Source organism: Cenococcum geophilum (genome assembly GCF_001692895.1).
Source record: "Cenococcum geophilum 1.58 unplaced genomic scaffold K441scaffold_3, whole genome shotgun sequence".
Taxonomy (NCBI): Eukaryota; Fungi; Ascomycota; class Dothideomycetes; order Gloniales; family Gloniaceae; genus Cenococcum; species Cenococcum geophilum.
In genome coordinates this window covers 5301677-5314882 of record NW_027137561.1, presented here as the reverse complement: position 1 = coordinate 5314882, position 13206 = coordinate 5301677, and the positions used below count along the sequence as shown (strand labels likewise).

At 52.8% G+C, this 13206-nt stretch overlaps 5 protein-coding genes across 5 annotated transcripts; 1 reads left to right on the top strand and 4 right to left on the bottom strand.

Annotated features, from left to right (window-relative positions):
• Nucleotides 1-2624: 2624 nt before the first annotated feature.
• Nucleotides 2625-3401, bottom strand: K441DRAFT_167035 (uncharacterized protein). Its single transcript, XM_067640291.1, has one exon. It carries the CDS (start codon nt 3356-3358, stop codon nt 2666-2668), a length of 693 nt encoding a protein of 230 aa, XP_067509548.1. The 5' UTR covers nt 3359-3401; the 3' UTR covers nt 2625-2665.
• Nucleotides 3402-4135: 734 nt separating this feature from the next.
• Nucleotides 4136-6244, top strand: K441DRAFT_537520 (uncharacterized protein; the record flags this gene model as incomplete). The annotated part of the gene is made up of 1 exon (XM_067642485.1): nt 4136-6244. The coding sequence occupies one exon, from the start codon at nt 4136-4138 to the stop codon at nt 6242-6244; it is 2109 nt and encodes a 702-aa protein (XP_067509547.1).
• Nucleotides 6245-7742: 1498 nt separating this feature from the next.
• K441DRAFT_166997 (uncharacterized protein) lies at nt 7743-9081 on the bottom strand. The gene is made up of 2 exons (XM_067640290.1): nt 8765-9081; nt 7743-8623 (listed from the first exon to the last, which is right to left on the bottom strand). Exons 1-2 carry the CDS (start codon nt 8944-8946, stop codon nt 7945-7947), a joined length of 861 nt encoding a protein of 286 aa, XP_067509546.1. The 5' UTR covers nt 8947-9081; the 3' UTR covers nt 7743-7944.
• K441DRAFT_602167 (uncharacterized protein) lies at nt 8977-10440 on the bottom strand (the record flags this gene model as incomplete). The annotated part of the gene is made up of 2 exons (XM_067645258.1): nt 9643-10440; nt 8977-9419 (listed from the first exon to the last, which is right to left on the bottom strand). The coding sequence occupies exons 1-2, from the start codon at nt 10001-10003 to the stop codon at nt 8977-8979; spliced, it is 804 nt and encodes a 267-aa protein (XP_067509545.1). The 5' UTR covers nt 10004-10440.
• Nucleotides 10441-10684: 244 nt separating this feature from the next.
• Nucleotides 10685-12794, bottom strand: K441DRAFT_652412 (uncharacterized protein). Its single transcript, XM_067647363.1, has one exon. The coding sequence runs from the start codon at nt 12506-12508 to the stop codon at nt 11063-11065; it is 1446 nt and encodes a 481-aa protein (XP_067509544.1). The 5' UTR covers nt 12509-12794; the 3' UTR covers nt 10685-11062.
• Nucleotides 12795-13206: the final 412 nt, after the last annotated feature.

The following is a 13206-nucleotide window of genomic DNA, read 5'->3' as shown; positions in this document are numbered from 1 at the left end:
TACTACTTTCCGCATGTTTCGCATTTTTCGCGTTGGTAGGGGGGAAGGAAGGGGAGCACAGAGCACGTGATGACGAGAGCCCGCGCCTCGGGTAATTCTCCTGTGTCTCCTGTGTGGCCGTGAGGCTTAGTGCGAAAAATGGGGGAAATGGGGGGGTTGTCCGGAGTCCGAATTTCTTGGTTCGCTTACTCGCACATCAGTCTGGAGTCGTCACCATCTGCGCGGGCTGGGCGGTGGGATTGCGGAGAAAGAAAAAACGAGAGTGTGTGATGTGCATCTTCGTGTGTGGAGGAATGGGGGTCAACATAGAGTCGAACAGCGCAAAAAGTGTCACTAGCACGGATAGATAGGCAGCGTGTCTTGCATGGGCCTACTGCAGGCGAGGCTGCTTTAGATACAAGTATCTGCGGAATTTAATAGTTGAGTTACATAGTTGGGGTTGCGTGTGTGCCAATGTCGATAGTGGTTTGAAATCTGAGAGGGCTAAGATCGCGCGGACCGCGCGTGTATGCGGGGATTGCATATGAGGCAGGAGGCATCTCATCGTGGCATCCTCTGGAGCTTTCCCGCCGCAGGCATGCTGGAAACCTTATGCGATGCCGCGCTCACGCGCTCCTTGCCTGCGGAACGCAGCGCTGAGTAAATTCACCGTTACGCAAATGCTACCGCAGCTCGCTTGCGCATGTAGAGGCCGCAACTGCCGGACGTCCTGTCATGACGCCGGCCTCCCGTCCCCCCGTCCCCTACTACTCCCACTTGGATCCCGATCTGACTTGCTCTGTGCGAGAGGGACTGAGGTGAGCCAGTCCGGTTTCTGCTGATGCTGCAGGCGCTGCTGGCGGTCGATATTGAGAGTGCGAGCTATCCGGGTTTCCGGATCGTACAGGTTGCACGGGACTGAAGACGTTGAGAGGGTTGGTGGTACAGGGTTTCTGTTGACGACCATAACGCGAGGTGGAATTGCTGGTGTGAGGTCTATGCAGGAAAAGTTGACTGCGACACCTGCAGCTGTGTTAGGGTTGCGGACCTCGTGGCTGTGGAATGGAGAGATAGGGGAGATGGTCCTGCTCGGGAGAGTGGATTTCAGGAGACAATTTCACCTTGATTTTATTGGGGTAGTTCATCTTTGGTGGGCGCTGGGTAGATATTGTTTGTAATAGTGAAAGTGCAGAAGTTATGAATATGTATAAGGAGTAGCATGAAAAATAGTACCCTATTGAGACAGTCCCTAATATTTGAATAGGAGCAATTCCCCCATTAAGCTCACCACTGTGGAGACTATGGTCCGGTCTTCGTTTACGNAAAGCATGCTTTTCAGGTTAGATACAGAATCGAGACGTGTAAGGTGCTATTTCGTTAATACGTTTGTATTAGGGGTCACGAAGTCGATTCCGGTGAGTTACACAAACAGAGAAATGTCGAGGTCCAAACACGACCAGCCTCACTCTGAGCCATGCAGGAGGACGGGGCCTTCTTATTTTCGCAGTGCCTGCATCAGACCTGTGAGTCAGCGGTTCCCAGGGAATTCATTGGTGTCGTGGCGGAAGACACGGCCCGGACCGTGAATGGGTTTGCGAGGGGTTGGCCGAGGGTGGCGCCGGGCACCAAGTGTTTTTATATCGTTGGAGGAAGTGTGCCGTGCAGTTGCGTTGTTGGCGTCCAAGCGCTCCAGCCTCCTAGTCATGAACGACCGAGCGGCTCCCAACGTCCTGGAGTGGCGAGAGACTGAATTTTTCTAGCAGTGAGACGGCTCTGCTGTTCCTGCAGCAAAAGTCGACTAACGCGGTTTGAGGCGGACCTGACGTGGCTGGGCCGTGTGGCCTCAACGTGAAAAAATAATTCTAAGGCGACGCCCTTTATTGGTGTCTTCCCAGGGGCAATCAGGATCTTAGTGTCGAATAGTAAAACCCAAAAAAAAAGGTGTTGGTGCTGACCAACTGGCCAGGAGTATTACTGCATTGGTGGCTTCGCGATATGTCTGACAGGCTGGCGGCGCGATGAGTGTCCATAAGGATTTTTGCTGTGGCAGGGCTGTTAAAAATACGTAGATGGCGCATCTGAGTGATCCACAGCTAGAGAGCGAAGGGTATAGGAACCGTTATGTACCTTGTTCATGTCCCAAAATAGAAGTTCAGAGCCCAATTGGCCCCACAGGGAGGTCCTGACGGAACAAGCGGTGAAAGGAAGACGACAGATCTACGGTGCTTGGGGAATGTTTGGGTGCTGATGGGGGTTGCTGATGGGGGGCTGATGGGAGAGGGACGACATTCTCGAATCGATTGGTATGAATGACATGGGAGCGAGGTGAGCATGCAAGGAGGGGGAGGTGCGGGCGTTCCCGGAGAAGGCAAGCTTCCATTCGCTCATGCGGCCGCGCAGAGACAGCCCTCTCACTCACTCACTCAGTCTCTCTCTGCGCCTCTTTGCGCCAGTCCGCGCCAGTCCCCTCCAGGGTTTTGGAAGGATCGAGGATGGACGATGCAGCAAGGAGTCGACAGGCCTCCCTCCTCCGTCGTCCATCCACCGTCCATCCACGCTCCCTGTCTGCGTCGTCCTGAAACGATTGTCAAGCGAAAGCCATGATAGAACGGTGTTGCGCATCGTGCATACAGCCGGCGCCCGGCCTATCGAGGGCGATCACCTAGGGCAGGCCGGTTAGTATTACTCACATTACCACTTGGGCTGGGGCAGAGTACGAATTGCCATTGTCTTCAAGAGTGGCCCCCCAAAGCGCTTGGGAAGTGCTTGGAAGTGCTTGGAGGTGCCTGGGTGGTGCTGTTGCGATGAGTCGACGGGTGTCTGAGGGGTGCGCTGCTTCATCAGGATCGGGAATTGGGCGTTGCTTTTTTCTTCCCCCCTTCGGTTGAAGCCCGCCTGGCCGCATACGAGAGAAAGGGTTCTTGGCTCCTAGTTTTATAGGTGCCTCTCGACTGGGCCGGTAATATGGTCGTCTGCCTCCGTGGGTTGAAGGGTGCTCCTGGGCAGTTCTGTCTTCTTCGACGGCGCTCTTCAGCCACCAACCCTTTGAGCCATTGCTCGTCCGGCTTTCCCAGCAGGGCTCTTGCCTCTTTCGCTGCGGTAGCAGGCCGCGGGCCAGTGGGCGCACTCGCTGCCAAACGCCCCGGGCTCGAAGCTGCGTCACCACACCTCGCGCGTTTTGGCTGTGCTCGCCAATCGCGTGCAAGCTGGCAGGCTGCTGCGACGTCTGAGAGGGAGCGCTGCCAGCCCAGGTGAGCCGGATGAGCCAGGTGAGCCGGGAAGCCAGGCGAAGTGCTGTGGGGAGCAGAGTCGAGCGAGTCGACGGCGCCGAGGGCCTGGGGGGCCAGAGCACTGCTGCAGGCAGCCCTGGAGGCAGCATCGGCCTCCCGTGACATGTCGAATGCTTTTAAATCCAGGCGGGCTGCTGGGCTGCTAAGCTGCCGGGCAGTGTCACAGGCATTGCGCGCGCACGCTCAGTCTTTGCACGATACCTCTGGACGGATTCCGCTGCTATATCTCATAGCCGTCCCACCCTCGGAGTGCCGTGTCGTGCTCGTCGCCGTCGCAGGTCCTCGCTCAATCTCCCCGAAGTCCGTTGCTGCCCGTTGGGAATTGATTGGAAGCCCTATGTCTCCGGCTGCCCAGCGCAGTCAACCCCCAAGCATCAGGCCGCAATAGGCCAGTACTAGTATGTACTCTATTTAAATAATTCATGCATGCCCACCCCACCCCAAGTCGAACAAAATTCCCCGCCTCGGACTGCGAAAAAAAAATACTTCGTCATACGCTGAGAATCGACATGCTCTCAGTCATGGGCACTCACCCCTAGACGTCTGCAATTTCACCGCTTTCACCATCACCACCATCACTACCATCACTTTCCTCTCGCTCTTTGCAGTCGATTGTTTCTAACATTTCTGAGCGCAAAGTCGATCGCTGGAATCGCATCCCTTGTCCCTTTTCTCTACTCTCGGTAATCGCATCGCGCCGCCGAAGCGCTTCGTCCCGGTTAGGTATCTTTCGAGAGCCCACCCTGACACGCCCTAACAACCCTAACAACCCTAACCACCCGAAGACCCTCTCAGCCCTCACAACCCTCAACACACCTCGCCCACCTTACCGCCCTCACCACAAAACACCCACAACAGCACGAGCAATGCCTGGCGCTCGCTCGTTCGCTGCGACCTGCGAGGATTACAATTCCGACGACAGCGAGGTCGTCAACGGGACTCGCTTTCAGGCCAACGTCGCCGGCCAGGCCAATGTCGCCGCCAAACGATCGCACTCATCCGTCTTAGGCAACGTAAAGCCGGTAGAGGTGGTCGGACCCGACGCTGCCAGCGATTCAGGGTATTCGAGCCATACCACCGCGACAATGAGCAGCGCTGATTCCGCACAAAGCCAAAAGTCGAGCAGCGCTTCCGTGATGGCTAACCCCCCTCCAGCGCCCAGCCCAAAAAGACGACCCACAGCACTAGTAGATCACAGGAGAATTAGCAGCCAGAGCAGTCCAAGAAAACCACTCGCGAAGTCAGGCTCGGTATCTCGAAAATCAAGAGAAAGAGAGGAGCCCGAGTGCACCGTGCCGAATTGTCAGTGTGGGAAAAGTCAGAATCGACGACCACCAACACTTTCGCCTCTAGACTCTGGACTAGAACTCAACATCCCGTCTTTCGACCAACGCTCTGATCGCCCGTCCTACGCTCCTCCCTCACCCATGTCGGCTCGACAACCTCCTTCATACATACAAGGTTCGGCAGTCATCCAACCTGCCGTCTCAGCAAGGCGTCGTTCATCCTCTTCCTCCAGGGCTCGGCCGGTCAGCTACCACGCCGGCGTAACTCCTGATACAAACTATTGGGCACCTGGAATGCAATTTCCTATGGAACATGGCCCACCGCCATCAATGTCCGCTCATTTCAACCAGCCAATGCCATCACAACTCCTGCAGCCATTCTCATCGATGGGTGCCACTCCGCCAACAGGACCAGGCTTTTACCCACCTGGACACTCTCTTCAGACAACGCTTCCCTACGATACTCAACGTCCTCATCTACAACAACGAACCTCCTCCCAATACAACACACGAAGGCCCGCTTCCACTTATGTAGGCCGACCACTCATATCTTATGATCAACAAGCACAACAGAACTCACTGGTATCTGCCCGCGCAGCTCCCAGCGCACGATATAACGATGAACCAACTCAGTCAACATTCGATAGCAGTTCCAGCTCCGAATTCGACGACGATGATGACTACGACGATGACACCGATCGTGCACTTATGCCACCACCTCCCAAATCCAAACCCGTACCGGAGCGAAGACCAAGTATTCGTCACGCGAACACTACCAATAGCTACAACGCTCGCATGACACAATCACAGACTCTTCCTGAACGAAATCGCGAACGAGATTATGAGCCTCGCTTCGCTCGCTCTGCCGCTCCCACTACGAACAACTCCCGCACCTCCTCCATCCGCCGTCCCTCCATCAACGGCGCCGTAAAAGCCGATTCATACTCTAACTCCAACGGCAACCCTAAAGTCACCGTCGAGAATGCCACATCTCGACGACGGCAGTCATACATGGGCCACGAGCAGCGTATCGAGCTAGAAGCGAAGCACCGCGACTCAGAAGCCTACAAAGACACCGCGCAACCCCAGTCTCGACGCCGTCAAACCGACCTCGACGCACGCCGTCGTGACGCCGACGTCCTCGAAACCAAGAAGCGAGAAGTCGAAGCTTACCAGCAGCGCAGCCGCGGCGACACGGGCCCTCAGCTCACTGAATCGGTCCTCAAGGCCGCCAAACGATCATCCCGAATTATCTCGGGTGGGTCTGATGTCGGATCCATGCACAGCAAGGCGAGCTCCCACGACAGGTCCAGCCGCATCAGTCAGACCAGCCAGTCAAATCACACCACCCTCACCAATTCCGGCAATGGAGAGATCAAGATGCGCATTGACCCCTCGACGGCCGTCAATCTTGAATTCGTGGGCGACATGGAGGGTCGCACCATTCGCCTCAACCCAGACGGCGACACGGGATACGCAGAACTTGTTATCGGGGCTGCTCGGGGGAAGGAGACGGCTTATCCAAACGAGCGAGCCAGCACCGGAGACAGGAGTAGCCTCGCTGGGAGGCGGCTTATGCCAAGGAGAGAAGCTGAAGAGGCCAGCGTCAGGAGTAGGCGGAGCAGCCGCAGCGGGCGGGAAGAGAGGGACCGCCAGCCACTAGGACGGCGACGGCGAGCAGAAGAGTAAGGAACTATATTTATGACATGGGACGAGGGTTTATGAGTAGCGTGGTCTGTCTGGTTTGGTTTAGGCATCGGATTGGATCGCATTGGGTGGTCCAGCCCCTCCCGGCTGCCTGTTCGTTGGACTTGTATGCGCACGCTGATTGCTTTTTTTGATTTTCACATCATGTTTCCAGCACCTTTATTCCCCGCATTCGCGATCGCATTGAGTGTTTTCCTTTTTCGTGTTGTTCTTTCGCGCTTCATATCCCATATTCCCCATTTCACGCGTGCTTTGTAGTGAGCGCTTCTTTTTTTCTCGTTTTTGGGCGGATCAGATTGGAAACCAAAAGCTTTTATCCCCGGTAAAAAGTCTTTTCGTCAACGCCTATCCTCTTCGCCTGCCGGAGGAAAAAAAGCGACGCAAAAAGCGACGCAAAGTTCCAGCGCGCATCGCATAGTCTTTTCCATTATATCCTTATATCCCCTTCTTCCCACGAACCACATTTCCTCGGCGTTCCGGCGTTCTTCGCAAAGAATTCCCCCTTTTTTTTTTCCCCGTGCAAGCTTATGTTGGATTCTGGGTTTTCAATCGCTCGCGCACCGCTTTCGCGGTTTTTGGATCTCAGGCCCGCTTTTCGTGTGCGTATGTCTGCGTGCGTGTGTGCGTGCGTGTGTGTGTGTGTGTGTGGCTTTTTCCTGGCTAGATGAGCGCGCGGCTGGGCCTTTTTCTGTTACCCCTTTTTTGGTCATGACCGGAACGAATGAGATTGTACGATGCTATGGCTGTTTCTTTTAGTCTCTTCATTTCCCGTGTCTCGCTCTTCCCCTCATCTCTCTCTCGCGAGTGAGTGAGTATGGAACCGTTCTTCAGCCCTCTGCCCGCCTCTTCTTATCCTTATCATCCTGCTCCTACTCCTCCCTACCGCACCTCACCCTCCTACTTACTCCTCGCATTTGCGCTTCTCTTCTCAAAATATCCTTGTGGGGTTTTTTCTGCAAAGGCGGCTTTTCGGGAGGACTTAATACCCTTATTTTTCTGCGCTTGGGCTGCTTGGGTTCTTTGGGTTATATACGTGAGAGGGTGGGTTAGTTGGTTGGTCGGTTGGCTGGGGGCTGGGTTCAGCTGCGAATTGCGGTTGGTTCAACAGACAGCGCTACGCACGCAGGCCGCGGCCTGCAGCATTGAACGCGCTGGAGGGGGGTTTGGGTTTGGGTGGATGGCGTGGAAGGCGTATGTAGGTTTGGCAGGCTTAAATGTTAGGGTTTTCTTGCGTTGCGATCAACTTGTGCTCCTGTGTGCGGGACCTGCATGTGCGTGAATGAAGTTTTTCTCTCTTTTCCCCTCTTTCACGTGGGTTTCGTTCGTTCATTCGTCCAGCCCGGTTCTTTCCTGCGCGTTTGCCTCGTCCGCCTGCTCTGCTCTGCTCCTCTTGCGATTTTGTCCTGCGAAGTCGGCGTGCGCCTCTTTGGCTCCGGACCTGCTTCTCGGCCCGCAGTGTGGTTGCTTGGCTCCTTGGCTGTGCGGTGAGGCTGTCCATTGTTTGCGAGGGGAATACGGCACGGTTTTATGGGAGGAGAGGGGGCTTGTAGCAATTGTATGCATGGGGTTGAAGGGTGGAACGTCAAGCTTCAGCCCAGAGGCAATTGGGATTCAATGGCAATGATCTGTATACTATATACGCAGAGGTGACGATAATAGAAATGATGGAACATGTTGCAAAGCTAGGAGATATGGGGAAAATACTGTGACCAACTTGGCATCTCATACACGGAGTCGTGGAGATAGGCCAGATTGATGAAGCACTCGACGACAAGATAGACTCTTGCTACCACATAAACAAGACCTAAAAAAAAGGCCAATACATAAAATAAGAACGAATTGAAACGACCTAATTTAGAGTCTTTGGAGGGTGCTAGCAATGATAGTAGAGGCATAATGTACAGGCTGGATGCCATGATGGAGATTCCAGAGCTACGCCACAGCCATTCTTCCGTTCGAGATCGGAAGGGCGCATTCCAGGCGAGGAGATGAAGGCCGCCATACAGGAATGCAGAGATGATGATGCCCACGAGAATTGTCTCTCCCTGGACAGTATATTGTTCTATGTCCCAGGATTTTTCTATGTCCCAGTTCCCATCAATATCTTCAAAACTCACAACATTGGAGATGTGGTCAGTGAGCATTGGCAACCAAAAACTTCGGCTTATCTTCAAGTCACCGGTGCCGTAGCGTTTAAGGGCTTGTGAAGCTAGCTTACAATAAGACAAGCTCATTTCATCGTTACCAGCGTTATCCAGTATCCGGCGCACCGTCCATTCGAATTCAAACCCATAAAAACTGGGATCTTTTGGCGGCGGTTCAGGGTGAACGCTGTGTACTTCTAGGTGTGAACGCTGGGTACTAAAAATTGGCAGGTTATAAAGTCAATGATATCTCCAGACTTATCCCAGGTTTCTAGGACGATCAATCATATCATAGAAAAGATAGCATACACGAGGCACTCGGTCTAGAAGGAAACCAGAAAGGGATGGAGAGGCTTACAGATCCGTTATTTCAGCTTGCTCGTTTGATTGATCAATACTGGCTTGGACTGATGAAAATTGTTTCGGACTAGTAGATCTGTCTTGTAACACGTCCACACCACTTCTCACCGTTCTAGTCGTATCTGTCCACTTGGAGACTTTTATACCGAAGAAAGGGCCAATGCCACTGATCATGCACATCAATGCGAATATTTCTTCTATGTTCTCTCCTTAGATTAGGGTAGGCTCCCCAATATCTAGGGGTTTATGCCACCATAAAATGTAAATAAAAAGCGCACATAAAGCGTGACAGAATACGTTCAGCTCAAGAATACTGATCGATAGGCCTTGGATGATTCTGGTTACGCATTGAAGACAAAACCACATAGCCTGGGCACAAACAATCGTTTTCGCTAAACTATTCGCCTTGGCTTTGTCTTTGATTTGCTCGAGAGATAGCTGGGGTAGAAGATGAGGTTCTCTCTTCATCAACAGACGAACGCCAGCCCATGTGAGCGTCATCCGTTTCTTGCTAGAAAACGGGCCTTTTATTTCAGGAGGCAGAACACTTGTATCTACAGCAAAGCCTCCCATTATAGAGTAGTAGCTGTGGACCATAGTCCAAGGGTGCCTGTGCCGCCTTTGAGGATTGTCTGATCTTCCAGGAGGGAGTTCTGTTTCACCAGGGAGCTCTACGTCCTGATTTGCTTATGCAGTTAGCGGCGTAGTCATATTTCACTATCTAAATTGATAAAAAGATATGACATAGGGCTTAACTTGTTGGACGCAAGTGCGCAACCCCCAAGGATAATTGAATTGACGTGTGAACAACAGCGCGTGCCAGTAGAATACTTACCGTACGAGTACTATGATTGGGCTGGTTTGAACGCGGAGAACCCCTGATCTTCCTTCTAAGCCGGCGAAGGAAGGACTCCGATTGTGGCTGCTCCAACCAACTTTTCACATCACGGGTTAAAGTGATTGCCTGTCTGTGTTGTGCGAACGCAGTCCACGCCACATACTCTGGCGCAAACAAGCCCAAGAAGACCCAGCTTATTTTGCGCCAAAGCTGCTTAGAACGCCAAAACGGCGCCGAGCGCTCGCTGGCCCCAGGAAGATTGAGATGCACAGCCGACCAGACGCAAAGCGCCATGGTGACCAAGCAGGATGAGAGGATGCTGTATGTTCCACGATACCTAGGCTCGGGTCGCCACGAGGCTGTAACGTTGCCGGTTTCGTTACCGAAAGGAGTGAACATTATTATTAGCCTTTTTTTTTTCAACAAACACGAGCAAACCACGAGAGCAAGGCTAAATCAGACGGAACAGCGGAGGGCTCAAAATGAGCACACAGGCTGAATGTTTTGGGACACAGAATCAACCTCAGAGTGAGTCGGAACAAGGCAGACAAAGTCGATGCAGCCACAAGCGCTTGAGAGGCAGAGAAAGACGTGACTCAAATTTTGCTCGTACAGAAGTGGAGACGTAAGAACCAGTGAGATGTGGGAGAGAAACAAGAAGAGAAACAAGAAGATTACAATAGAAGGCCCTCTTGACTGAGAAGTATATTTAGCTGAGCCGTAAGGCGTTCAGCACCGTGGCTGCAGGCGCAACATGCTGTTGGACATGTCCCGTCTGCACAGTCTTCCGCATCATGCAATCGCTGCAGCGAAGTCATCCTTACAGCTAAGTGCTTGATATGCATAAGGTTGAAAAGACCTTCCAGTAGATCTCTTACTGGACAATTTGGTACGAGCGTGCAAGGCCGAGATGCTGCGCCGGAACATGTTAAGGGTGAAGCCCAGCCTTGCCAACGTTAGGCAAGTCCTTCCATAACATAGCGGCCTCGGACACAGCTTCAGGCACAAGTTTTTCACCGACTTTTCTATATTTTTATCCAGTTTTCATTTCCTACATCTTGCATGCTTCAAAAAATATTAGCGTATAAAAAAAACTTCCTTTCCATATGAATTGGTTGGCGATCGCGAGTATCATTGTTCTACATACATCCATCGTGCATTCATCCCAGTCCTATCATACCTATGCTATGCTATGCGCGTTACGTACAATTTCGCGATTCTACCCGCTATACCCATCCTAAAGACGCCAACACCAGTAATGAAGCCTAGGTATAAGAATGCCTTCCCTGAGACATCAAACAAAACTAGAGCCAAGCCCGAGGCTGTCACGGGTATCCAACACAAATCCCAAACCATTCCGTAAGCCTCCATCAAACAATGCTGTCTCACAGTCTTGGAGAGGATCATAATTTCTTTCCACAATCTCGTCTACGGGTTGTACCCGTACGCTCGTTCCATTCATGAATCGCTGTCACTCAAACTGTCCCTTCGTCCGCGAGCCCCACTACGCCTATACCCATCCATAACATCCCTTCCCCTCCTGCCACCACTTGACCCGCCCACCTGACTCACACTCTCGCCCACGCCCACGCTGCTAGCGCTAAGACCGGGAATAATGCATGGGTAGCTCTTAGTGCCCGTCTCGTCCGTTCCACCGCTGCTGAAAATGTCCGAGTTGGATGAGGGACGCGAGGAGCGGTGTCTACGCGGCGAGGAGTGTCTGGAGTGAGAGCCGGAGCGGTGCTCCCGCTCACGGCGATTGGGCGTGGAACTGTGTGAGCGTGTAGTAACTACCGCAGCGTCGGGTTCAGCACGTGGGCGATAATGGGTGTAATACGTCTCGCCTGCTTCAGTCGGAGCGGAGGCAGTGTAGGGAGCGGTATACGGAGCAGTGTAAACGGTAGCGGTATCATCACCAGTGACGAAAGAATAGGCGGCAGATGGGGCGGAGCGACGGGCAGCTTGGACCGCATCTGGGTGCGGAATGTTCGAGGCAGATGGTCCGGCAGCTTCGCTTTGTGGCTTTTCCTCTATGGCCTTGATATTCTTGGCTTTGGCTTTGCTCGCCTTTTCGGCTTCCTTTTGTGCTTTGGCTTCTGCGGCGGCGGACTTTTGGGCAGCCCTCTCAGAGCGCCTGGCTTCCTTCGCACGACGCTCACGCTCCTTCTTATCCTGTTTCTTGTTCTTGTTTGCGGTGAGGGGCTGCTGAGATACGTTTGAGTTGACTTCCGAGGGCTCTGTGTTGGAGTAATCGAAATAGCTGCCGTCGTGTTGTCGATTGAGGCCACCGACTCGAGCAGGTTTCTCGTGCCGGTATTCAAGGACATCAGGGTCTTTGTGTTTGCTGCTTTCCTTTCGATGCGTTCGTCCGCCCCCTCTGATCCCATGCCTATGACCATGTCCAGCTTCCATATCACGTATCTCTGACATGTCGGCGCTGGTTCCAGTTTCGTTGGTGTATCCTTCACTCATAGCGCTGCGTCCGTAACTTCCTCCGGCAACAACACTGCCGCCACCGAGTCTCGTACTTTTGGTTGCGTTTGAGAGAGTTTTGCCATCTGGTCCCTTGCGGCGGAGCACAGTCGATTTATAGTCATCCCAATCACTCTCTCGCCATTTGAAGCCGCCATTCTTAGCCCAGAAGAAGAACCAAATGCTCCCGAGAACCATGCCAGCCCCAATGAGGGCGAAAAGAGCTTGGAACCCTTGGTTATTAATGGCGTTGGCCGGTTGGGAGCCAGCTGCCGGGTCGACCGACGGAGCTCGCTTTTGAAGTGTGTGGAGACCACGGACAGCCATTGGTGAGAGATTGGTGAGGGAGCGGGCGTCGATGTTGATGGTTGGAATTGAGGGGATGAGGCTGCGGGGTAAAAGATATAGGAGCGTTTCTGGGAGGGGCGCCATTGTGTCGTTTAGAGTTGAAAATAATGGTTGGAGGAACAAGTGCCCTAAGGCTTGAGCCTAAGCTCAGATGAACAGTGTGCGTCGTTCAGCAGCGTGTAAAGTTGGTCGGTTTGGAGGCGTGTTCGGCCGCGGATGTTGGCGTTCGGTCGGTCGGCGCTCTGAACGACGAGCTGCAGACAGCGAGATCTATCTTTTTGTTAGATGTAATACAATGCAAAAGTGAAATGTGGGGAGAGAAGCGTGGGAGTGAGCGCAGATACTGATATGTGGTTGGAGTTGGGACTGCGAATATGGGGTGGTTAGGAAAGTGGCTGGGAGTTTTCGGAGATGACGTGCCGTCAACACAAGCCCGCTGGCCGAGCAACGCGAATCGACTCAACACCAGGGGAACATCACCACTTTTCGGACTGCTGTCGCATTAAGCGCTCGATAAATAATATCTGATTATTGGAATTAAGTCTGCATTCGCGAATTCATAGAACACTATTATCGTATTAGTTTCCTTCGTATCCATGTTTGTTAGGCAGTAAACACAAAGATTTCCTTTAGGAAGGGCGAAGTACCTTTTTCTTTCCCCTTGTACTCCATTTTCCTACCAGATTCAGTAGTCCATTTTAGCATTACCAGATTTTCAATTGAGCAATGTTTATTTTCGAAGTATCATCACATTTTAAAGTCAATGTTAGACACCCTTTTAG